The 22,537-nt window shown below is 52.9% G+C and overlaps 2 protein-coding genes across 16 annotated transcripts; one reads left to right on the plus strand and one right to left on the minus strand.

Moving 5' to 3' along the window:
* Positions 1–1,368: 1,368 nt before the first annotated feature.
* On the minus strand, positions 1,369–6,620 carry LOC115553752 (neurofilament medium polypeptide). Of its 14 annotated transcripts, XM_030370265.1 has the most exons (7): positions 5,827–6,620; positions 4,101–4,300; positions 3,614–3,738; positions 2,797–3,484; positions 2,659–2,679; positions 2,572–2,625; positions 1,369–2,541 (listed from the first exon to the last, which is right to left on the minus strand). In XM_030370265.1, the coding sequence occupies exons 1-7, from the start codon at positions 6,578–6,580 to the stop codon at positions 1,951–1,953; spliced, it is 2,433 nt and encodes an 810-aa protein (XP_030226125.1). In that variant the 5' UTR covers positions 6,581–6,620; the 3' UTR covers positions 1,369–1,950. The 14 variants fall into 14 exon arrangements, with proteins under 14 accessions (XP_030226125.1, XP_030226124.1, XP_030226120.1 ...); XM_030370264.1 differs by having other exon boundaries at positions 1,369–2,625; XM_030370260.1 differs by having other exon boundaries at positions 1,369–2,625; positions 2,731–3,484.
* Positions 6,621–10,670: 4,050 nt separating this feature from the next.
* fancg (FA complementation group G) lies at positions 10,671–22,477 on the plus strand. Of its 2 annotated transcripts, XM_030370995.1 has the most exons (14): positions 10,671–10,870; positions 11,491–11,584; positions 12,022–12,147; positions 12,588–12,778; positions 13,331–13,487; positions 14,380–14,510; positions 16,305–16,451; positions 17,549–17,712; positions 18,034–18,100; positions 18,460–18,809; positions 19,194–19,234; positions 19,477–19,650; positions 20,886–20,994; positions 22,115–22,477. In XM_030370995.1, exons 1-14 carry the CDS (start codon positions 10,793–10,795, stop codon positions 22,206–22,208), a joined length of 1,923 nt encoding a protein of 640 aa, XP_030226855.1. In that variant the 5' UTR covers positions 10,671–10,792; the 3' UTR covers positions 22,209–22,477. The 2 variants fall into 2 exon arrangements, with proteins under 2 accessions (XP_030226855.1, XP_030226856.1); XM_030370996.1 differs by lacking the exon at positions 11,491–11,584 and having other exon boundaries at positions 10,689–10,870.
* Positions 22,478–22,537: the final 60 nt, after the last annotated feature.

Raw genomic sequence — 22,537 nt, forward strand, 5'->3', positions numbered from 1 at the left:
TGTGGCTAGGGTGAGTCCCAGCCGAACCCTTCCTGTTTAGACCCCCCCCCCCCCCCCCCCCTCCTGGTCTACACCTCTCTGTTTAGACCCCCCCCTCCTGGTCTTCATCCCCCCCAGCTCCTGGTCTACACCTCCCTGTTGAGACCCCCAGCACCTGGTCTACACCTCTCTGTTTAGACCCCCCCCTCCTGGTCTTCATCCCCCCCAGCTCCTGGTCTACACCTCCCTGTTGAGACCCCCCCAGCTCCTGGTCTACACCTCCCTGTTGAGACCCCCCCCCTCCTGGTCTACACCTCCCTGTTGAGACCCCCCCCTCCTGGTCTTCACCCCCCCAGCTCCTGGTCTACACCTCCCTGTTGAGACCCACCCCTCCTGGTCTTCATCCCCCCCAGCTCCTGGTCTACACCTCCCTGTTGAGACCCCCCCCTCCTGGTCTTCACCCCCCCAGCTCCTGGTCTACACCTCCCTGTTGAGACCCCCCCCCTCCTGGTCTTCACCCCCCCCCCCTCCTGGTCTACACCTCCCTGTTGAGACCCCCCCCCCCCCCTCCTGGTCTACACCTCCCTGTTGAGACCCCCCCCTCCTGGTCTTCACCCCCCCAGCTCCTGGTCTACACCTCCCTGTTGAGACCCTTGCCCCCCGCCCCCCATCCCCCCCAGCTCCTGGTCTACACCTCTCTGTTGAGACCCCCCCCCCTCCTGGTCTACACCTCCCTGTTGAGACCCTTGCCCCCCGCCCCCCTTCCCCCCCAGCTCCTGAAAACATCTGAACCCCCCCACGATGTATCTGGAGAAAAGCATTTTCTAAGCGACTAGTTTTAAATGGAGATAATTGAATAAACACTACTTTTTTTTTATGTGGTGGAGGATAATGATCGAAGTCGTTTGGAATTAGATTATTTTTTTTATATTCCTTTGTTCTTCTGCATTGCTAAATACAGAAAGGGCGGAGAGAAAATAGATCAAATGAGTGTTTTCCTCCCAGTGCCTGAGTTATTTATGAACCTTGCTTTCTGTACGTCTGTGATGCTGGGGGTGGGCCTGCATTAAGCCCGCACCCCCCTGCCTCAGCCGCAATGCAGGAGATTAAATCCCCTTCTAGAGCTTTGATCTGAAGTTTCTGCTGCTGTTTCTCCGCTCCCGTTCTCAGTAGAGGGACGACCGGCCAAGGCATCAGAGAAGCTTCCTTATAATTGATGAACTGACCAACTGATCAATAAAGGGTTTCAAAAAATAACTCAAAGCCGACCCTTTTCGTATCTATTGTATCATTTGTATGTTTACTGTTGAACTTTGGTTGCAGCACTTGGTAACTCAAGTAAGTTCTTGTGGATCAAGCGGAAAGGGCGAACAGAAGGAGGAAGATGCATTTCCTTTTTCCATAACTTTATTGCTCAGCATTGTATACATAGCACATCATCAGTGTCGAAGCAGGACAGACCAGCTAACGGCCCGACCATCATCAGTAATGTGCACGACAAGCAGAATCCATCTCTGTCCTATCTATGTATATGTAAATATAATATACACGTATAACTCTTGAAATATAAGTATATCGTTTAATATAGATCTCTATTATTAATCTGTCACAATCTGTAGCCTGGCGTTTTCTGACATCTATAAACCGTACAGGCTTAGCTGTGTGCAGGGCCCTGCGGGTTTCCCCCTGCTGGAGGGACTTGGATTAATGCACTTTTTATTATTAAGGGTAGCCGTCACATTCAATGAAGAGTTTAGCATTCGGCATTCACGACAGTCAGAAGCGTCTGGGGTATGTAATGGCCATACTGGGGTTATAAGCTAAGAGAGTCACTATTGCTAACATACCTTTGACCTGCTATATGTCGGACACTCGCAGCTCAAGTGTCTAAAGTCCCCGGCTCCTCCACGCCGTCACGCCCGCCTGCTCAGTTCTTTGGCATCATCACTTACTCCTCGCGCTCCGGAGATCTTACTTCTTCACCTCCTTGGTCTCCTTGGTCTCTGTGCTGGCTGGCTTCTCGGTCTTCTCCTCGGTCTTCACCACCTCCTTCTTGTCCTCCGTCTTCTCCGCTGGTTTCTGCTCGTCCTTCTTGGGCTCTACCTTCTCGGGCTCGGCTTTAGGGGCGCTCTTCTCCTCTGCCTTGGGGGCGGCGGGTGTGGCCTCCTCCTTAGCAGGGGTTGGTTCTGGTTTGGCTGCTGGGGCGGGCTGGACCTCTGCCGGCTTGGTTTCCACGGCAGCAGGAGCTGCTTTGGGGGTGTTGCTCTCTGCCTTCTCTGGCTTGGCTTCAGGTTCCTTCTCCTTGGGTGCCTCCTTCTTCTCCTCTTTCACAGGTGTAGGCTCCACCTTGACAGGTGTAGGCTCCTCCTTCTTCTCCTCTTTCACAGGTGTAGGCTCCACCTTCACAGGTGTAGGCTCCTCCTTCTTCTCCTCTTTCACAGGTGTAGGCTCCACCTTCACAGGGGTAGGCTCCTCCTTCTTCTCCTCTTTCACAGGTGTAGGCTCCACCTTCACAGGTGTAGGCTCCTCCTTCTTCTCCTCTTTCACAGGTGTAGGCTCCACCTTCTCCTCTTTCACAGGTGTAGGCTCCACCTTCACAGGGGTAGGCTCCTCCTTCTTCTCCTCTTTCACAGGTGTAGGCTCCACCTTCTTCTCCTCTTTCACAGGTGTAGGCTCCACCTTCACAGGTGTAGGCTCCTCCTTCTCTTCTTTCACAGGTGTAGGCTCCTCCTTCACAGGTGTAGGCTCCACCTTCTTCTCCTCTTTCACAGGTGTAGGCTCCACCTTCTTCTCCTCTTTCACAGGTGTAGGCTCCACCTTCTTCTCCTCTTTCACAGGTGTAGGCTCCTCCTTCACAGGTGTAGGCTCCGCCTTCTCCTGTTCCACAGGCTCAGGCTGCTCGTCTTTCTTCTCCTCTTTGGGGGTCTCTTTGGGCTTGGGTTCGGGGGTCTTGGGCAGGGGGGACGAGGGGGGAGGGGACTTGCTCTCAGGGGACTTGCTGCGTGGGGACTTGGACACCGGAGACTTGCTGGCAGGAGATTTAGATTCTGGGGACTTGGACTGTGGTGTGCCGGCGGCTGGGGTTTTGGACTGAGGAGACTTGCTCTTGTCCTCATCCTCTTTGGCTTCCTCTTCTTCTGCCTCTTCTGCCTCATCTTCCTTCACCTCTTCCTTCACCTCTTCCTTCTCCTCTTCCTTCTCCTCTGCAGTTTCCTCCTCAGCATCTTCTTCCTTCTCGTCCTCAGCTTCTACCTCCGCTCCGTCTTCTTTGGTTTCCTCGCCCTCTTCCTCTTCTTCCTCGTCCTTCTCCTCTTCCTCCTCTTCCTCGTCGTCGGCGTCCTCCGTCACCTCAGTCACCTGTGTCTCGTCGGTCTGCTCCTCCACGATGACGGTGTCGGAGATGTCCTCTCCCTTCAGCTTCAGGTGGCTGGAGAGCCGGCTGTCGATGTAGGAGTAGAGGCTTCCCCCGGTGACGAAGCGCTGCTCCTCGCCCTCCAGGAGCTTCCTGTTGGGGCACACAGCAGGACCCCGGCCATCAGCACACCCATCAGGGGGGTTGGGCGTGGCAGCACATGCGTTACGATTCATTACCGGCCGTGGCGACCTGATCCGCAGCCTTCCAGCGCAGCCTTACCTGTAGGCGGCGATCTCAATGTCCAGCGCCATCTTGACGTTGAGCAGCTCCTGGTATTCCTTCAGCTGGTTGGACATCTCCCATTTGGTGCTCTTCAGCTCGCCGTCCAGCTGGTGGATGGTCTCCTGGGGACGGAGGCAAAGACACAGGGTCAATCTCAGTCGGCCGCTGCTGGGGGTGGAGCCTGGCCTCAGTGAGACTCATGTGATCAGGTTAGAATCATCATCAGTGGGACTACAGTGGGAGGAATGGGACTACAGTGGGACTACAGTGGGACTACAGTGGGAGGAGTGGGACTACAGTGGGAGGAGGGGGACTACAGTGGGAGGAATGGGACTACAGTGGGAGGAATGGGACTACAGTGGGACTACAGTGGGAGGGGTGGGACTACAGTGGGACTACAGTGGGACCACAGTGGGAGGAGTGGGACTACAGTGGGACTACAGTGGGACTACAGTGGGACTACAGTGGGAGGAGGGGGCCGTGCCTGCAGGGAGCCCAGGTCCCCGTGGTGGCGGTCCTCGTTCTCCATGCGCTGCCGCTCCAGGGAGTCCTTGGTCCCCCTCAGGGTCTCCAGCTCGATGGTGCGGCTCTGCAGCTGCCGGCGGTACTCGGAGATCTCGTCCTGGGAGCCGCGGATGGCGTCCTGGTTGGTGCGGGCCGCGTCCGACAGGCGGTCCATACGCACTGGAGACAGACGGACACGTTAAGAACACGCTAACAACACGCTAACAACACGTGAACAACACGTTAAGGGTTAGGACCTCTCACGACGGAACGACCAACACATGCAGAACATTAACGTCTGTCCTCCACTGAGGATTCACCACACAAACGCGCAAAACCATTGTGAAAGAAATATCTAAATCCTTAAAGTCTGGAGAAATCTAAGCCTCCAAATGTCCAGCGAAGGGTTCAGGAGAGGCTGGGGATGACATCATGCACCACAATCCGGTCTGAGCTGTCCAGCATCGTCCTCAACGGATATGTGAGCCTCCCTCCGTCCACTGAGGTCACGCTCAGGGCCTCGTGACCTTCACAAGCTGCTCGTCCGTCTGACTCAGCGCCTATCCCTGCCAACAGCCTCCGTGACAACAGCCTCCGTGTAAACAGCCTCCGTGACAACAGCCTCGCCCTGCTGTCCGTCACGCTCTGAGGTCATCAGCAAGGTCCCGCCCCCCTCGGCGTGATTCACCTCCACCTGTCACCGACCAGCCAAGGTCGGGGGAGACGACCCCATCATTCAGCGCGGGCGCCGTCTGTGGGATCCTGGCGGTTCAGTCGGTACAAACCAGGGAATAGGATGGCATTTATCCTCAAGCTGTTTCAGAAGGGTGTGGTTCTGGTGCTGCTGACTCACTGAATATCACCCCTGTGTGCTTTCTGCATGTGCTGCTGAAACAGCCTGAACACACAGGAGGTCTTGGGTGTGTGACGGTGAACTGGCCTGGTCATCACACCTTTAAAACGAGGATTCATCCGCAGTGCAGAACCTCCCACCCACACAGAACCCAATCACCATTCAGAACCTCACACCTAAACTAAACCCCATCACCATGCGGCCCACACCAAGAACTCAACCCCATCACCACGCTGAACCACACACCCAAACTAAACCCCAACAGCATCGACACTAATTACTTTTCACTGACTCAATGATTTAAAGCATTTGCTTGTATGTGTGCCAATTATGCTCCCCCCCCCCCCCCTCACCATCCCTGGAAGTGTGTTTTTCTTTCCCTCTGGGTGGCTATAGGGGGAGGGGGTATACAGCCTGTTCAGCCTTTTGAGGCTGGAACTGTGATTAAGGGCTGTAAAAATACTATTGGATTGTATCTGCAATACTAAACAATCGACGATTCACCTGCACTGACCTCACCTCACCACAGACAACCAACTGAGATGGCTATCTCTTCTGCCTGGCTGTTTCTCAAACCTGCAGTGCATCATTTCCAGGTGCGTTAAAATATCGTTGAGCCCTGACAGTGTGCATATAAAAGGCTCTTGCGAGACCTGCTGCTTTCTGCAGACTATTGGTTTCAAATAAGTTAAGACGAACTCTTTGTCAAACCGATTAGCAGTGCGTTACGCATGGATTGTAATCAGATAACGGTTTTGGGGTGAGTTATACCGTTCAGCAAGGCACTATACTGAACATAATTCCATTTATAACATTTACAAAAAAGATGTTTGACTCTTAGTGTCCCGCTCACCTTTGAACCAGTCCTCTGTGTGCGCGGCGCTTTGGCTCGCCTGGCGGTCCAGCTGCGAGCGGATCTCCCGCAGTGCGCTCGTGACGTCCGCCTTCACGGAGTCGCGCACCTCAAAGTTCGCCTGGGCGCCCTGGATCTGCGCGAGCAGCTCGGCCACCTCCTCCTCGTGGTTCTTCCTCACGAAGTCCACCTCCTCTTCCAGCACGCGGAGCTTCTTCTCCAGCTCGGAGCGCGAGAGCCCGCAGTCGTCCACGTACTTGTTCATGGCGCGCGCAGCGGCCTCCATCTCTTCGCGGTTGCGCGCCTCTTCCTCGATCCTTTGCCGCACGCTCTGGATGTCTTCCTCCAGGTGCTCCTGCTCCAGCAGCGCTCCCGCCTTCTCCCCGGACAGCCGCTGCAGGCTGTCCCGCAGGTCAAGCAGCTCGCTCTCGTAGTGCTCCCCGACGGCCGCGCGCCCCGCTTGGCTCTGGCGCAGCGCCGCTGCCTCCGCTTCCAGGTTCCGGTTGTGGAGCTCCAGGTGGCGCACCTTGTCGATGTAGCCGGCGAAGCGGTCGTTCAGAGTTTGCAGGATCTCTTTCTCGTTCCTCCGCACCACATCCCCGCCGTACGAGGCGTCCTGGTGCTCCGAAGCCTGGCTGTAGGTGAGGGTCCGGCGCCTCTGGGTCTGGAATCCGGAGGAGGGAGTCATGGAGACTGGCCGGACCTTGCGGAAGGCGGCCGGCCCGTAGTAGGCGTGGTGGTCCATGAAGCTCATGCTGGCTGAGCCGAGGATGTGTGAATGCAGCAGGACTCTGCTTGGCTCTTATATAGCGGGGAGGGAGAAGTCGTTAGTCAGCACCTAGCCGCTCGCTATTTAAAGATACAGAAACAGCCTCCCAGCATGGGGTAACTTTATTAAACAGTACATCACACATCCATACTATCTATAGGATGACTCTCAGAACAGAGGCGATAGGAACATGTTACAACTATAATGGTTTTTAATATATAACCGTTTAACAATAAAACACTTTATTTTTCCACTGGTTTGTATTGTAGGACGGTTCAACATTTGTTCGAATTAGAATCTAAAGAGTTTATGTTTGACTGAGAAATGCAATTACTAAGCCTAGAGACTTCAAAGGTAATGCATTTATTATGAATGTTGATCATCATGTTCACCGTGATTTTAATAATCAAAGAAAGAGACATATCCTCCTAGGAATGAGAAACTATAACAGAGTTATTACATGAGAGGCTGATGATGATGATGATGATGATGATGATGATGATGATGATGATGAGTGTAATGACAGACACGGTTCTGTCTGTGTGAGAGAGGGGCGTTGTGCTGATCACACTATCTGCGGTTGCTGCTGCAGTGTGAGTCTGCAGATCACGGCCATCGGGGACGATACCTGCTGGCCCGCTGACAGACGCTCTGTCTCACGGCGGCCGCCGTACGTCCCGCTCATACGTGTGTGTTCATCTGGGATCGCCGCGTGTGAGCGTATCTGTGGGTCTGCGTGTTTACGGTGCTTAGTGGTTAGAAGAGGGCGAGATGAGCAGACAATTACATGTCCTGTGCAGCGAGCATGGAGGTAATCTGCACAGGACAGCACAGCACAACGCAACGGAACACAACACAACACAACAGAGGCTACGGCTCCTTCTCTGCTGAGCCTGAGGGATAACTTGCTTTGACGACACAGATTTTAGCTAACCACACCTACAGTACCTATTGATCCACCTCCCTCATTATGCCTCTCTCTCTCTCTCTCTCTCTCTCTCTCTCTCTCTCTCTCTCTCTCTCTCTCTCTCTCTCTCTCTCTCTCTCGCTCTCTCTCTCTCTCTCTCTTTCCCTCTCTGCCTCTCCGCCTCTCTCTCTCTCTCTCCCTCGTTCTCTTTCTCTCTCGTTCTCTCTCTCTTTCTCTCCCTCTCTCTCTCCCCCCCTCTCTCTCCCTCTCTCTCTCTATCTCTCTCTCTCTCTCTCTCTCCTTAATCTCCTGGTCTCTGTGAAACACACACACACACACACACACACACACACACACACACACACACACACACACACACACACACACACACACACACACACACACAGGTGGACGAGTTCATTATCTTAAAGGAACAGTTGGTAATGTTCAAATGGTAGGTCTTGGTAAAAGGTCCATGCTATGCATTTACGATTATTTACATGTGTCATTTCAAACTCATTTTCTTAAGAAATCATTTGTATGTTTCTCTGAAAGTGAATATACTGTACAAGTGCATTTACATATTGCACTGCTCGTATAGGACCTACATCTTATAGCATCTTATCCCCCCCTCTGGCCCACTTCATGTGTTATGTATGAGGACAACAGACTATAATAGATTGCCCTGACACATGGATGCTCTCTGGTCAACTTTATTGACCTGCATGCAATGCTTTAATATTTCATGGTTTTAGGATGACTTTCTACGGCATCATTATATTGATCAATAGAATTGACCCTCAGAAGTGTTAGAAGCTTGTGTCTTGCCATTGCCGTGCTTGAGGTTGTCTCATCATCAGTCCTCCTGAGCGACTGTGTGTGTGTGTGTTGAGGGCTGGTTCCTTCTCACCTGGCCCGGGTCAGAGTGTTGGACTATGGGGTGGGTGACTCCGCAGGTTAAAGAGGCCGTCACCATCCACAAACTCAAGTAGAGCTCTGGAACAGAATGGGTTCTTTTTTGCTGAATGGAACCCTCTGACTGGAACATCTGGCCAGTGCTCACAGAAATCGGCTATCATCATTATCATCGTCGTCATGGTCATCGTTAATGTCCTCCTCCTCTTCCTCATCCTTCTCCTCAGCATAATCGTCCTCCTCCTCCTCTTCCTCCTCCTCCTCTCCCTGTGTTCACTGAGGACCTCAGTGAAGCCTCCTCGGTGGTGGATGGCAGTGCGACCTCTATGACCTCTCTGACCTCTGACCTCTGACCTCTAGGCGGGTCGGGAGCCTGACTCCTCCGCGGTCGTCGGCTGGAGCCCGATGACGCCTCACCCCGAGGCTCTGGGTTCAAACCCCACAGGGATCTCTCTGAGGAGCGGTTCACGTGGGATTCATGCTTTCATGTTCACTCCCAGGTGACACGGCTGCCTGTGCCCTTGGCCAAGGCACCGGCAGCAGACCTGGAGTCGGTCCCTGGGCGTTGCACCGTGGCTTCCCGCTCCGCAGGGAGTTAAAAGCACATAGTTCACAGGAATAAGAGATGTAGTTGTCTTTATTCCTAGTGGGGTGTCATGTTCCTGAGACATGTATTCAGTGAGGCGGAACCTGCAGCGATACGACAGACAGGAGGAGCGAGGAAACCCACTGAGGCGCTGGGAGCGGAGAGTGGGGTCACTTCCTGTGGGTATGACACTGATAGGCTCAAAGGGAGGAAGGGAGGTGGACAGCTTCTCTCTCTAGAACAAACCTGACCTTGGAGGGTGAGAGAGAGAGAGAGAGGGTGAGGAAGGAGAGTAAGAGACAGAGAGAGGCAATAGAGACGGAGACTGACAGTGAGAGAAACACTGACAACGACTATGAGAGAGAGAGAGAGAGAGAGAGAGAGAGAGAGAGAGAGAGAGAGAGAGAGAGAGAGAGAGAGAGAGAGAGAGAGAGAGAGAGAGAGGGAGAGGGGGAGAGAGAGAGAGAGAGAGAGAGATAGAGAGAAGGGGAGAGAGATACACAGACAACGACAGAGAGAATAACAGAGAATAACAGAGAGAGACGGACAGAAATGTTGAAACACGTAGAATGCTGCACCACAGAACAAGTGGACTCCGATCCGAATCAGAGACTTGAGCAGAGGCGATGGAAATGTACGTTGAAACTTGTGCGAGCCAGGCAGTACGACCGTGGCACCACTAGTGCAGCGGGATGAGGGGGGGGGTCGGAGCTGAAGACACAGCAGCACATGGCTCATATTCTGTCCACGAGTCACATTACACCCAGAGCCCTCATGTGCTTTAGAGGGAAATGTGACAGATACAGAGACAAGGGAACGTGACGAGAAATGTAGAGAGAGAAGAAGAGAGGGGAGAGGAGGAGAGGGAGGGGGAGAGGAGAGGGGAGGAGAGAGGAAAGAGAAAGGAGAGGAGATGAGAGGAGAGGAGGGGAGAGGAGGGGAGAGAGGAGAGGGAGAGGAGAGAGGAAGGGAGGAGAGAGGGAAGAGAAAGGAGAGGAGAGGAGAGAGGAGATGAGGGGAGAGGAGGGGAGAGAGGAGAGGGAGAGGAGAGAGGAGGAGAGGATAGGGGGGGAGGATCACAAATAGGTGTGATCAGAGGAGAGGAGAGGGGGAGAGAGGGGAGTCACCTTGGTGGAGAGGGATGGAGGAAATGGCTGTCCTGGCAGACCCAACCGTGACTCAGCTCTGCCACCTTATTGCCTTTGAATAACATTACCTGGCTGTGTACCATTCTGTCTGTGATATCGTTGAATGCCTTCACAATACACTCTGCCTTCAAGGGTTTCTGTATCTGCAGTCGTTCACTACCTCCCTCCCTCTCACCATCGTTTACAATAGGATGAGCTGCAAAGGGGTTATCGTGTGTGTCTGTGTACATGATGAGGCAATAATGAGTCAATAAATAGGTGTGATCAGAGTTCCACAGCTGGGGACTGAGAATGAAGTTTCCAGAACATCCTCTACATTGGTCAAATGCGCCATCTGGTGGAAGTCGAACGAGGGACTGTTGATTATTTTATTTTTTTTACTAAGTAGTCAGTTGTATGTTCCTTTATTGTCCAGCAGGGGGCGGTATCGTAGGGCACTGTGTTCCCTTACTGTCCAGCAGGTGGCGGTATAGTAGTCTAGTCCACTGTGTTCGCTTGTTGCCAGCAGGGGGCAGTAGTCGCTGGGCGCTGTATGCACGGTACTTCCTGTCGACGTAGGTCGTGAGGGAAAGTTCAAATAACAATAACAATCCTAACAATATAGTGTTTTTCTGAAGAAGTTTGGTAACGGAACAGTTTTTATGGCTGATTTAGAAAGCCAGCGCAGTTTGTCGGGTCTTTGGGTCCTGGGGAATAACCAGCTGGTGGATGAATGGAAGGTAATCCACACACCAGTACACACCAGTACACATGCTGGTAATGTTAGTGGAGCTGCACTCCTCACCAGTACACACCAGTATACATGTTGGTAATGTTAGTGGAGCTGCTCTCCTCACCAGTACACACCAGTATACATGTTGGTAATGTTAGTGGAGCTGCTCTCCTCACCAGTACACACCAGTATACATGTTGGTAATGTTAGTGGAGCTGCTCTCCTCACCAGTACACACCAGTATACATGTTGGTAATGTTAGTGGAGCTGCTCTCCTCACCAGTACACACCAGTATACATGTTGGTAATGTTAGTGGAGCTGCTTTCCTCACCAGTACACATGTTAGTCATGTTCTCTGCTCACCAGTACGTGTTGAGAAGAGGAGGACTGATTGACGTTCTGCTCTGAAATCACGGAACGCATCACGAAACACTGATGAATGATTATTATTTAATATAACGTCAATGCTTTCATCATGTCTCTCAGCGTCATTAAAGCGGTTCAGAGCTGTCAGCGTGGTCCTTCATGACCCTATGCTGATGATGCTACTTCTTGTAGCCACACTGGAGGCTATAACTGTACTATTTCTGTATTAAACATGTTCTTGTGGTTTCTTGTTTCGTCAGAGACAGGGAGTGCAGCTGTTCAGTCGCGACCCAGACCCCAGCAGACTGACGCAGCGTTCTGCTGACTTCCACAAACTGCTGCTGAAGATCAAAGGTGCTTCAGCTGAGTGGTGCTGATGGTTACTGTTAGGGCTCGTCATGTTCCTCCAGGCCGGGTTCCTAAGTCCTCTCCCCTCGGTTCCTAAGTCCTCTCCCCTCGGTTCCTAAGTCCTCTCCCCTTGGTTCCTAACCCTCTCTGTTCCTCAGGCGTCCCCTTGGTTCCTTGTCCCCTCCCCTTGGTTCCTCACCCTCTCTGTTTCTCAGGCGTCCCCTTGGATCCTTGCCTTCTCCCCTTGGTTCCTCACCCTCTCTGTTCCTCAGGCGTCCCCTTGGTTCCTTGTCCTCTCTCCTTGGTTCCTCACCCTCTCTGTTCCTCAGGCGTCCCCTTGGTTCCTTGCCTTCTCCCCTTGGTTCCTCACCCTCTCTGTTCCTCAGGCGTCCCCTTGGTTCCTTGTCCTCTCCCCTTGGTTCCTCACCCTGTCTGTTCCTCAGGTGTCCCCCCCACCCCGGACCGGTCTCAGCTGGAGCTGGCGGTGCGGTTCAACGCGTGCGTGTTCTCCGTCGCCCAGGCCCAGACGGAGCGCGCCCAGGCGCTGCTCACAGAGGGCCTGCAGAGAGGTGAGCACTGGCTCTATGTATAATATAGTATATAGTGTGTGTATATATATATATATATATATATATATATATATATATATATATATATATATAGTGGTGAATAGTGTGGAATAGATGTGAGCAAGATAACACAATCAAATTGCACCATCTTAGCAGGTTCACGTGTAGCATATATACTAGTTATATATACTAGTGGTAATGTGTTATCCCACGCCCACAGTCTCTCAGTGGGCGTCCTGGAGCAAGGTGCTCCTACCTGCTCCTCACTCAAGGAGCTACGGTTCATAGATATATAAATATACGGCCTGTTTGAAACTGTACCTGTGTTTAAGGGCTGCACAAACTAAATCCAATTGATTTGAAACCACTGTCAGTTTGTTGTTTTGGATTTCAAACGTTTTCTAAAATTATTAACTAGTAACAAAGTCAATGTCGCTCAGTTCTGACCCCCTCAGCTCTCGGGGTCGCGGGGGGGACCGGTGACCCCTCCTCTGAGGTCCCCTCTCTCTGGGGCCCTGCTCTGAGGGCCGTGGCCGACGGGCCCCTGGCGGTCGGCACGCTGCGGCTGCTCTGCCTGCAGTGGGCCGTGTGGCTGTCCTCAAACCGCCTCACACACATACAGGAGCTGAGGGTGAGTACACACACACACACACACACACACACACACACACACACACACACACACACACACACACACACACACACACACACACACACACACACACACACACACACACACACACACACACACACACAGGACCTGAAGCTGAGGAACTCCTCTTCACACGTTGGGGACCTGAGGCTGTGTTTAAGATGGCTGCCGTTAGTTGCAACGTGTTGAACGTCAGAGTGGAGAGATGTGATGAGAGAGAGCGCAGGAGAGCAAGATCTTTACAATAAATCAAATAAGTCTGTCCCTCTGGTCTCCGCCCCCTCCCTGCTCATCGTGATTGACAGGCAAGATAGATTCCATGAACCAATCAGGAAGGGATGACAGGATTGGTCAGAAATTAGCGAGGGGCCGACTCAAATTGTAATAGTCTACAGAGGAAGGGGCAGTCGACCAGAACGGAAACAAATCAGAGTTCCTTCCTCAGTTTGTGTTTAAACACGTTTAGTGTCAACATCATATTGACGACAGCGGCCTGGTCATGCGGTGGTTTCCTGTCTTCATATGTCGCAGGGCGAGCTCTCCTCTCTGTCGGACAGACTGTCTGCTCTTGAAGAGGAGGAGGAGAGGAAGAGGAGTCTGTCTGCGTCGGACCGCCAGCCCCCCCGCCTGGTGGCGGACCCCCTGCGGCTGACGGAGCTGCTGGACGTCTGCACCGTCGTGGCCCGAGGTCTGAGCCGTCCTACGACGACGGGGCTTAAGCTACTTTAGGCGTTCTTTATATTAAGGGTCCCATGACACGCCAACAGGTGTGAGTGGGATTATCCGTTACAAGCCGTTTTGAAAATCTGCCCCTTATGACGTCACAAGTGGGCGTGTCCACCTAGATGCGTGCTGGATAGATCCAGCCCACCCAGTGGACTGTAGCATCATCTATCTGTCACGCATCTAGGTGGACACGCCCACCTGTGATGTCATAGAGGGCAGATTTTCAAAACGGCTTGTAAGGGCCAATCCCACTCACACCAGGTGGCGTGTCATGGGTTGTTTAACAGCATTTTTTGTCATATTTTTTGAAATTGAAACATCCGAGAGCAATCAATGAATCCAACGCTCTGACAAACACTAGAAACCAGTCTCATCTGGCTGCAACAGGCCTGGAACAAGCTCGTCCAATCACGTCATTCAGCCAGGATGAAGTGATTGGACGGCCCACCTGTCTGTCTGTCTGTCTGTCTGTCTGTCTGTCTGTCTGTCTGTCTGTCTGTCTGTCTGTCTGTCTGTCTCTGTGTCTGTCTCTGTCTCTGTGTCTCCCTACCTCTAAAGCCGCCTGATTCTTCCTCGAGGCTAGCAGACCTGTGGCTAATGCTAGCGAGCTAGTCCCGTGTTTTGGGGGAGGGGCTTTTGAGGGAGGCCTGGGGGGGGGGGGGGGGGGGGGGGCTGAACAATCAGTTTAGCCACAGCAGGAGTCAGAAAGACACCAGACTATTTCCAGAGTTATATTTTGAGGAGTGTGAGACTCACTTTACACTCAAACCGTTCCTGGGGAGAGAAATAGACATGTAGATCTATTTTTAAAACAAATCAATGGCTAACGTTTCTATAAATGGGTCTCCGTCCAGGGGCCGAGTGGCTGAGCGACGGCCGTCCTTCAGACGCTCTGTCGGAGCTCCAGAGAGCCTTCTCCCTCCCGGCCCCCCGAGACGTCCTGGCCCAGGCACACGTCCTCTCAGGCCGCTGCCTCGCCGACACGGTGAGACACACACCTCTCCCTCGCCGACACGGTGAGACACACACCTCTCCCTCGCCGACACCTGAGACACAGACCTGTCCCTCGCCGACACGGTGAGACACGCACCTCTCCCTCGCCGACACGGTGAGACACACACCTCTCCCTCGCCGACACGGTGAGACACGCACCTCTCCCTCGCCGACACGGTGAGACACACACCTCTCCCTCGCCGACACGGTGAGACACACACCTCTCCCTCGCCGACACGGTGAGACACACACCTCTCCCTCGCCGACACGGTGAGACACACACACAGCGCGGGGAGACGCCTGCCTGACCTCCTCCATCTTCATTATTATTCATCAGGTGCACGAGTGCTGCTTCGTACACGTGCTACTAGGCTGTGACATCACTGCAACGGGACAAAGTATTGGACAAGTTGGACCATTGACCTCGCTGGTTGTGGATTTGCGCTTTACAATATTGCCTCACATTCACCCATTCATAATAATAATACAGTTTATTATAAAAGCATCTTTCAAGGTACCCAAGGGCACTGTACAAATAAGATACATAGTCAATAAAAAGTACATATAGTCAAGCAATCAGACACGGACACTATAGACCTAATAAACTCAGACAGGGACAGTCAGAGAGCAAGCGTACAGGACGGAGGTTTACACAGGATGGACAAGGATGCAAAGTATAAAGGGAAAAACACATAGAAACACTCAGAGGGGACGCAAACACTACATAGGGCATAAAGTGCACACCAGATGTAGGGATGAAAACAAGTAAAAACAGGGAAATAAATGAGGCATTGCAAGTAGAAATCTGGAGGCGGAAATAGAGGCCGAGCAAAAAATATGTGTTTTTGACTGTTTTTAAAGTAGATAAGGTTGTGCTTAGGCGCATCGCGAGTGGCAGGGCATACCACAGCTTTGGGCCATAGCACACATTCACACACCGACGGGGTTGTCCACCTCGCAGGGCGACAGCCAGCTGGTCAGGAGCAGTCAGGGTGAGGTCAGCGTGTCTCCCTCGCTCAGGGACACCTCGACCCTCGAGGAGCCGGGGTTCCGACTAGCAACCTTCCGGTTATGAGCCAACCCGCTCCACCTCCTGAGCCCGATAGACCTCTGAAGAGTAAGTCCCGCCTTCGAGGCTCCGGTTCCCTCGTCAAATGTCTGGGAGATAACACGGTGGGTAGAATGATCGTACATAACAAACTCTGTAGGTGGCGAAGAAGTAAAAGCTGCTCACGTTTTGAACTACTTACAATTACAATTAGGACATTTAGCAGACGCCCTTATCGTAAGCGACTTACATCGATTAATACACACATTGACACACCGACCGCCAGCTCGTCAGGAGCAGTCAGGGTTAAGTGTCTTGCTCAGGGACACATCATAACTCAGCTAGGAGGAGCCGGGGATCGAACCAGCAACCTTTCGGTTACAAGACAACTCCTCTACCTCCTGAGCTAAGATGGAATCTGGATGGAAAGAGTGTGTAGTTCAAACCCGGAGCAGCTTTTACTTCTTCGCCCCCTGCAGAGTTTGTTATGTACGATCATCCTAAACCCCCGTGTTATCTCCCAGACATTTGACCGATGGAACCAGGAGCCTCGGAGGCGGGACTTATTCTTCAGCGGTCTATACCGCCCCAAAATGGCGCCAAAGGCCTTGCTTGATGGACACCGTCCTGATGTTGCAGGCCGTGATTTAATTCCCAACCTGCGTATGAGCGAGTGCCCTGGCCCGCTCGGTTTCCCCTCTAACGCGCGGGGGGTGATTGTTCCCCCGCCGTGCTCAGGGCCGCCCCCAGATGGCGCTGTTGTGCTTCATGAGGGCCATGGAGACGGAGCCCCACTGTGTCTCCGCCCTGCACCGCAGCACTGAGGTCTACCGCCAGCTGGGGAACGCAACGGCCCTGGTGGAGGGTCTCCGGCTGCTCAACACGGTGGGACGCACACACACACACACACACACACACAATTCAACAGTTCCTCATCGCATCGCTCTACTCCCCACGCGTGTCTGCTCAAGGCTGTGAATCCTCAGCCCGTTCTTGTGTACAGGACGTCGGAGACCTTTAAAATAATATCTAGGGCCGTTCATGACCCTCCTGCGACCCCATATGATATCAGAGGAACAATACACACGATGAAGAGCTTGAATGACCCCTGGTTATTAAAGGTCCCATCATGACATGCCACCAGGTGTGAGTGTGATTAGCCGTTACAAGCCGTTTAGAAAATCGGCCCCCTTATGACATCACAGGTGGGCGTGCCCACCTAGATGTGTGACGGACAGATGAGCAACATTGGCTACAGTCCACTGGGCGGGCTGGTAGACGGATCTATCCAGTGCACATCTAGGTGTAAGGCTTATCACACCCACACCTGGTGGCATGTCATGCCACACACAACATTTAGGGCCGATCGTGACCCTCCTGCGACCCTATATGATATCAGGAGTCCAATGCCGTGTTCGAATATCCATACTATCCGTACTTACTAGCCTTAGTTTGAGTACGTAGGGCGTTCCGATTCAGATTGGGCGAAAATAAGTGAACTGAAAGGACCCGGATGGTGTACTCAAAACGGTCAAATCGCGAAGTGTGGATCAATGTGCACTCTCCGTACTCAACGGCAGCCATCTTAGCTACGTAGTGGAAGAGGGCGGAGCCAGGCTGAGCCAACGTCGGCGCATTTTCCACATAGCCTGCATTAATGGAGTAATTTTGTAGTTTTGATAGTTTTTATAGCTGCTAGGGGTAAAGAGTTCACTGTTCAAAGCGGGATGTTCATTGCGGGGGAGGAGCCGCGGCGGCAGTCGTGATCGTCATTTCCGGTCCGTGCACCACGGAGTATTCGATTTGGAACAACACTGACATCTGATAATTAGCGCACTTAGTGAGTGTGGATAGTGTACTACAGTACGTTTAAGTGTACTCATGGAAGTATGGACGTCGGAACACGGCACAACACACCCGGCCAGGAGCTTGAACGACCCCAGGTTGGAGGAGCCCTCGGTCAACGTCCGTCTGTCCCCCAGGCCCTGAGGCTGCCGCCCCCCGCCGCCCCCAGCATGACGGCGGAGGTGTCCCCGCTGAGCGCCCCCCTGCTGCTGGGCAGCCCGGCGCTGGGGAGCCTGCTGTCCGCCCCCCCGGCCCCCAGCGTGCAGCGCCGCCTGGCCCTGAGCTGTGTCCTCCACGGGCGGTGAGGACCGGGGTCCTCGCGCACACCGGGGGGCGTTAGTGACGCTCTGATCCAAAGGGGCTCACTATAAGGAGGGTGAGGGGGTGAGGGGGTGGTGAGGGGGTGAACCCTGGGTGAGGGGCTGGTCCTGCGGTGAGGGGGTGAACCCTGGGTGAGGGGGTGAGGGGGTGGTCCTGGGTGAGGGGGTGAGGGGGTGGTCCTGGGTGAGGGGTGAGGGGGTGGTCCTGGGTGAGGGGTGAGGGGCTGGTCCTGGGGTGAGGGGGTGAGGGGCTGGTCCTGGGGTGAGGGGGTGAGGGGCTGACCCTTGTGTTGTGCCCACAGGGTGGCTGAGGGCGTGGAGCTCTACCTGGACCTGCTGGCCGACCTCCAATCAGATCCTCAACACGCGGTAAAACAGGTTGAACCCCGTCCAACTAAAGAGGGATACTGTACCGGGGGTCTGTAACCACTACCGTCTGGTTTACTGTACCAGGGGGGGGGGGGGTCTGTAACCACTACCCAGACTGCTGACCTCAGAGCCGTACCTCACCATAATAACGCCGTCTATCGTGTCTTTTAAACTCGACACAAACGTCCTCTGAATCAGACGGATTAAAGTAAATCTAATAAGAAAGACAAAGACATTCAAGGTGTGAGGTGGAGGGTGAAAGGATAAAGCGTGCTGAACGTAGCGGAGCAGAGGCTCCATCACGAGGCCGTTCTGGAGAACGAGGTCTCTCACGGGTCTCTGTGGCCGTCCCGCCTCAGGTCCCCCCGGGATCGGTCCAGGCCCCGCCCCCGCTGCAGGCCTCGCCGCGGGGGGCGGAGCTCTACCTGGAGGCCGCCGCCGCCCTGCTCCTGGCCGGGCGGGGCCCCGACTGCTGGGCGCTCTGCGACGAGGTCCTGAGCGCCACCCTGGACCTGCTGCCCCAGAGGCTCACCCTGGGGGACCCCTCGGAGGACCGGGACCAGGACCGGGACCGGGACCAGGACCGGGACCGGGACCAGGACCAGGACCCCCTGGACGTGGTGCTGTGGGCGGGGTCGGCCCACCTGCTCCAGGCCCACTGCCAGGCCGCCCTGGAGGACTGGAAGCAGGCGGTGACCTGCTACACCAGGTGGGCTCCGTGGGGGGCGCTGTGGGGTCTGGCTGAGGGGTCCTGGGGGTCATGGGGGGTCCTGAGGGGTCCTTGGGGTTATAAGGGGGTACTGGTGGGTCTGGTGGGTCTGGGGGGTCCTGGGGGGTCCTGGTGGGTCTGGGGGGTCCTGGTGGGTCTGGGGGGTCCTGGTAGGTCCTGGTGGGTCTGGGGGGTCCTGGTGGGTCTGGGGGGTCCTGGTAGGTCCTGGTGGGTCTGGTGGGTCTGGGGGGTCCTGGTAGGTCCTGGGGTGCCCAGGGGGGTCCTGGGGGTCCTTTGGGGTCTGACTGAGGGGTCGGCGCAGCGTGAGAGTGATGTCATGATGATGATGATGATGATGACGATGAAGGTGTGTCTGTGTTGCAGGTGTATCAACCTAACGGGGAAGGTGTGCTTTAAAACCCACGGTGAGCGTTTCTTTATTTGTTCAGATTTGCTTTCATTCGTGGATGGAAGGGAGAAATTAGAAATAATAACGAATAAATTGGACACGATTCAATCAATCATTCATATGAATATCAAACAATGTCAAATCAGTTCATCGTAGCAGCGATCTCTTTACTTGGCGTTGGTTGTCTTGTGTTTGGTCACGCTCCGTCGAAGGGGACCTGGTTCTCCCCATGGCTCATGAGGTCTGTGTCCCCCACAGGGCCCCCGCCCCCGCCCCCCTCCGGAGACCTCTCCGGGCGGCCCGGGGCTGGACTCCGCTCCCTCCAGACGCTGAAGGGGCTCTCGCTGGCCGGCCGCGGAGTCTGCTTCACCCAGAGGGACCAGCTCAGAGAGGCCCTCAGGGACCTGCAGCTCAGCGTGCTGGTCTCACCTGGTACGCACACTGGGTTCACATGGTTCACACTGGTCTCACCTGGTACGCACACTGGGTTCACATGGTTCACAATGGTCTCACCTGGTACGCACACTGGGCTCACCTGGTTCACACTCTGGTTAAACCTGGTACGCACACTGGTTTCACATGGTTCACACTGGTGTCACCCGGTTCACACTCTGGTTTAATCTGGTGCGCACACTGGTTTCACCTGGTACGTACACTGGTGTCACCTGGTTCACACTGGTGTAATCGGGTACACACACTGGATTTACCTGGTATGTACACTGGGTTCACACTGGTTTTATTTATTTTATTGGTTTAGTTCAGGGACATTGCACACTAATCAACATTCAAAATGTAAGTGAGCCAGAGTTAGCCTAAGAGGCTAGTTTTCATCTGTTGTCCCCTGCCAGATATTCAAAAGGCAAAAGGTTTCACCTGGTCCGTACACTAGTTCTACCTGCAAATAACTTCCCAGTCCGACCGATTGGACTCTGCACACCTGTTGTTCATTGAGTGATCACTGTTTGACAGGTTAAACCTGTCAAACATTTCACTGTTTGACAGGTTAAACCAGCCGTCTCCACAGAGATAGCAGGAGACCGCTGGTTGAACCTATTGCACATCGATCACTCAATGAACAACAGGTGTGCAGCCTCCCCCAACCCCATGGTCCAATCAGTCAGACTCAGGCCAGGCGAGGCTTCTTAAACCAGCCCTCCTCCACACACACTCTCCACACTCACTACCTGCTCTAACTGAGAGCGTAGGCGTGTTACCGATCGTCTACATTTGCGCGCATGCATGAACGAGACTTGAGGACATCCGCCGGAACGAGTCAGAAACACGTCAAGCCGGACACAGGTGCACTTCTCGTAGTTTGAACAAGCATAGTGTGGAGAGGACACGCCTCTTTGAAAGGAGTTACGTAATATCTCACGTGGGAAATTCCATGTGGTAATTCCAACCAGCCAGGGCAACGTTTTGATATGATGAGGGGAGTGTCTTATGTCCGCAATTATTTGAGACCTTATGCACAGAAATGCAGACGGAGGGATCTCCCGCGAGTTTTTAAAGTCATGTGACATGTCGCTTAGGGAAGTTATCACCAGCATTTCTGCCAATTTGATCCCAGAATGCATTATGTCATGCGAGGCAACTCAACGCATGCTTGATCTGAAACTCGCCTTGCGTCTGCCGTCTATCTGTACCCCCGCCCGCTGTCTCCCCAGGGGGTGTCGGCGCAGGGCTGTGGCTGGGGGAGGTGCTCTGGAGGCTGGACAGACGTCGGGAGGCGGCCTCCTGCTGGGAGAGGAGCCTGGCTGCTGAATCACCTGCAGAGTAAGACACCGTCCACACGGAAACGTCTTTTTGGGTGAAACCGCCTCAGTCTTGTGTGTTTGGGCCGAGCGTCCAGATGGCGCCGGCGGATCCGGTGCCCGAAAACGCACTTTTCGGAAACCAAAAATTGACCTATGGGGCTTCGTGTTAGGATTTGTGTGGACACCTGAAACGCAAACGATGACGTCATCGCCCCCCCCCCACCAACTGGGCGGCGTTTGAGTTGCGTTGATTTCTTTTTCAAATTATTATTTGGATTATTATTCTAGCTTTAAATACAGCCCCTTGGTAAATTGAATTACTAACTGTACATTAAAAAGGGTTAACAACTGCAATCTCCTCCTGGTCTGAATGTTTGCATACAGCCGCTGGATAGCCGCTGGATAGACGCAGGCTTGATGCGCTCCACTTTTTTTTGGTGGAGAACCAGCGCCTTTAACATTTATTACAGCGTTTCTACAGCACGAGGCGTTTTCGCGATGAGTCCGTCTTTACAGAGATATTCCTGAGACGCATCAAAGGAAAACGGAGGGGAAAGATTGTTTTCGCGTGCATATATATCTGTAAATGTTTATTTCTATTGATTAAAGGAAAAGATATATAAAACACTGTTTAAGCAGAACTTCTGCCGAGGAGATCAACAAAATGCGATAAGGGCAAAAAGATAGTCGTAAAGGTTTTGGATTTATTTATTATATTTGTATAATATTTTTAAATAGGAGCGTTTTCCGAACACATATCACTTCTCAGCGAGGATAAGGAGCCAATAGAACAAACCACTCTATCAGGGTAAATGTTGGTGTCATTCAACTCTGTAATTATGTTGTCCTTTATGATCGACCAGATGGAGTTTTCGAGAACATCTTCTGGACCCCTGCGCCCTGTTGACGTGTTCCATATCAAGTCTTTGGAAAATATGCACAAAATAATATTCAACACCGGCCACAGATACTGAGCATTTGGTCACAAGAGACGTTTGGGTTTTATGTTTGAGGGGGGAAAAATGTCATGCATGATCATCTGGTTCAGTAGTTTAGTAAACAGAGTTGTATATGTACATGCAAGGTAATGGGTGTTGGCTATGAATAATTAATCTATCCCTAAATGTCTTGCGTTGCAGGACTCTTCCGTTGTACCTACAAGAGCCCAGATCAAGTCCTTCGCTGGATCCCAGCGTTCTCCGCAGCCGAGTACAGAGTCTGACACAGACGTAGTACAGAATTACAATATGGACATTTTGGACTGAAACCTTTTTCAATCCACCGTTTACATGCATGCACTGACCTGATCAGAACATGTTACATTTTAAGTTGTTGCTAGCTTTGTCATGTAAAAAATTAAATGAATGAATGCACTTTACCAATAAGGATTTAAATCAGAGGGAGAGAACTATTATCCAATCAAGGAATGTGTAATGTGCAATTACAGGTAATGATTTAATTTGATTAAAACCTTGACACAACATAAACCCAATTAATCATCAGTGTTATGTGTTTTTTGACTCTGTTCTGAAATATTATTTCATAAACAACATAATTATCTT

This window comes from Gadus morhua, chromosome 11 (assembly GCF_902167405.1).
Source record: "Gadus morhua chromosome 11, gadMor3.0, whole genome shotgun sequence".
Taxonomy (NCBI): domain Eukaryota; kingdom Metazoa; phylum Chordata; class Actinopteri; order Gadiformes; family Gadidae; genus Gadus; species Gadus morhua.

What these genes read in the sequence shown, in the direction of transcription:
- LOC115553752 (XM_030370254.1), bottom strand. Translation starts at nt 6,580, where the DNA reads ATGAGCTTCATGGACCACCACGCCTACTACGGGCCGGCCGCCTTCCGC. An exon ending in CACAGAGGACTGGTTCAAAG is followed by an intron (nt 4,301 to 5,826) that starts GTGAGCGGGACA and finishes GTCTGTCTCCAG; the next exon opens with TGCGTATGGACCGCCTGTCG. An exon ending in GGGACCTGGGCTCCCTGCAG is followed by an intron (nt 3,739 to 4,100) that starts GCACGGCCCCCT and finishes CTCCGTCCCCAG; the next exon opens with GAGACCATCCACCAGCTGGA.
- fancg (XM_030370995.1), top strand. Translation starts at nt 10,793, where the DNA reads ATGGCTGATTTAGAAAGCCAGCGCAGTTTGTCGGGTCTTTGGGTCCTG. An exon ending in ACTGCTGCTGAAGATCAAAG is followed by an intron (nt 11,585 to 12,021) that starts GTGCTTCAGCTG and finishes TCTGTTCCTCAG; the next exon opens with GTGTCCCCCCCACCCCGGAC. An exon ending in GGTGTGCTTTAAAACCCACG is followed by an intron (nt 19,235 to 19,476) that starts GTGAGCGTTTCT and finishes TGTCCCCCACAG; the next exon opens with GGCCCCCGCCCCCGCCCCCC.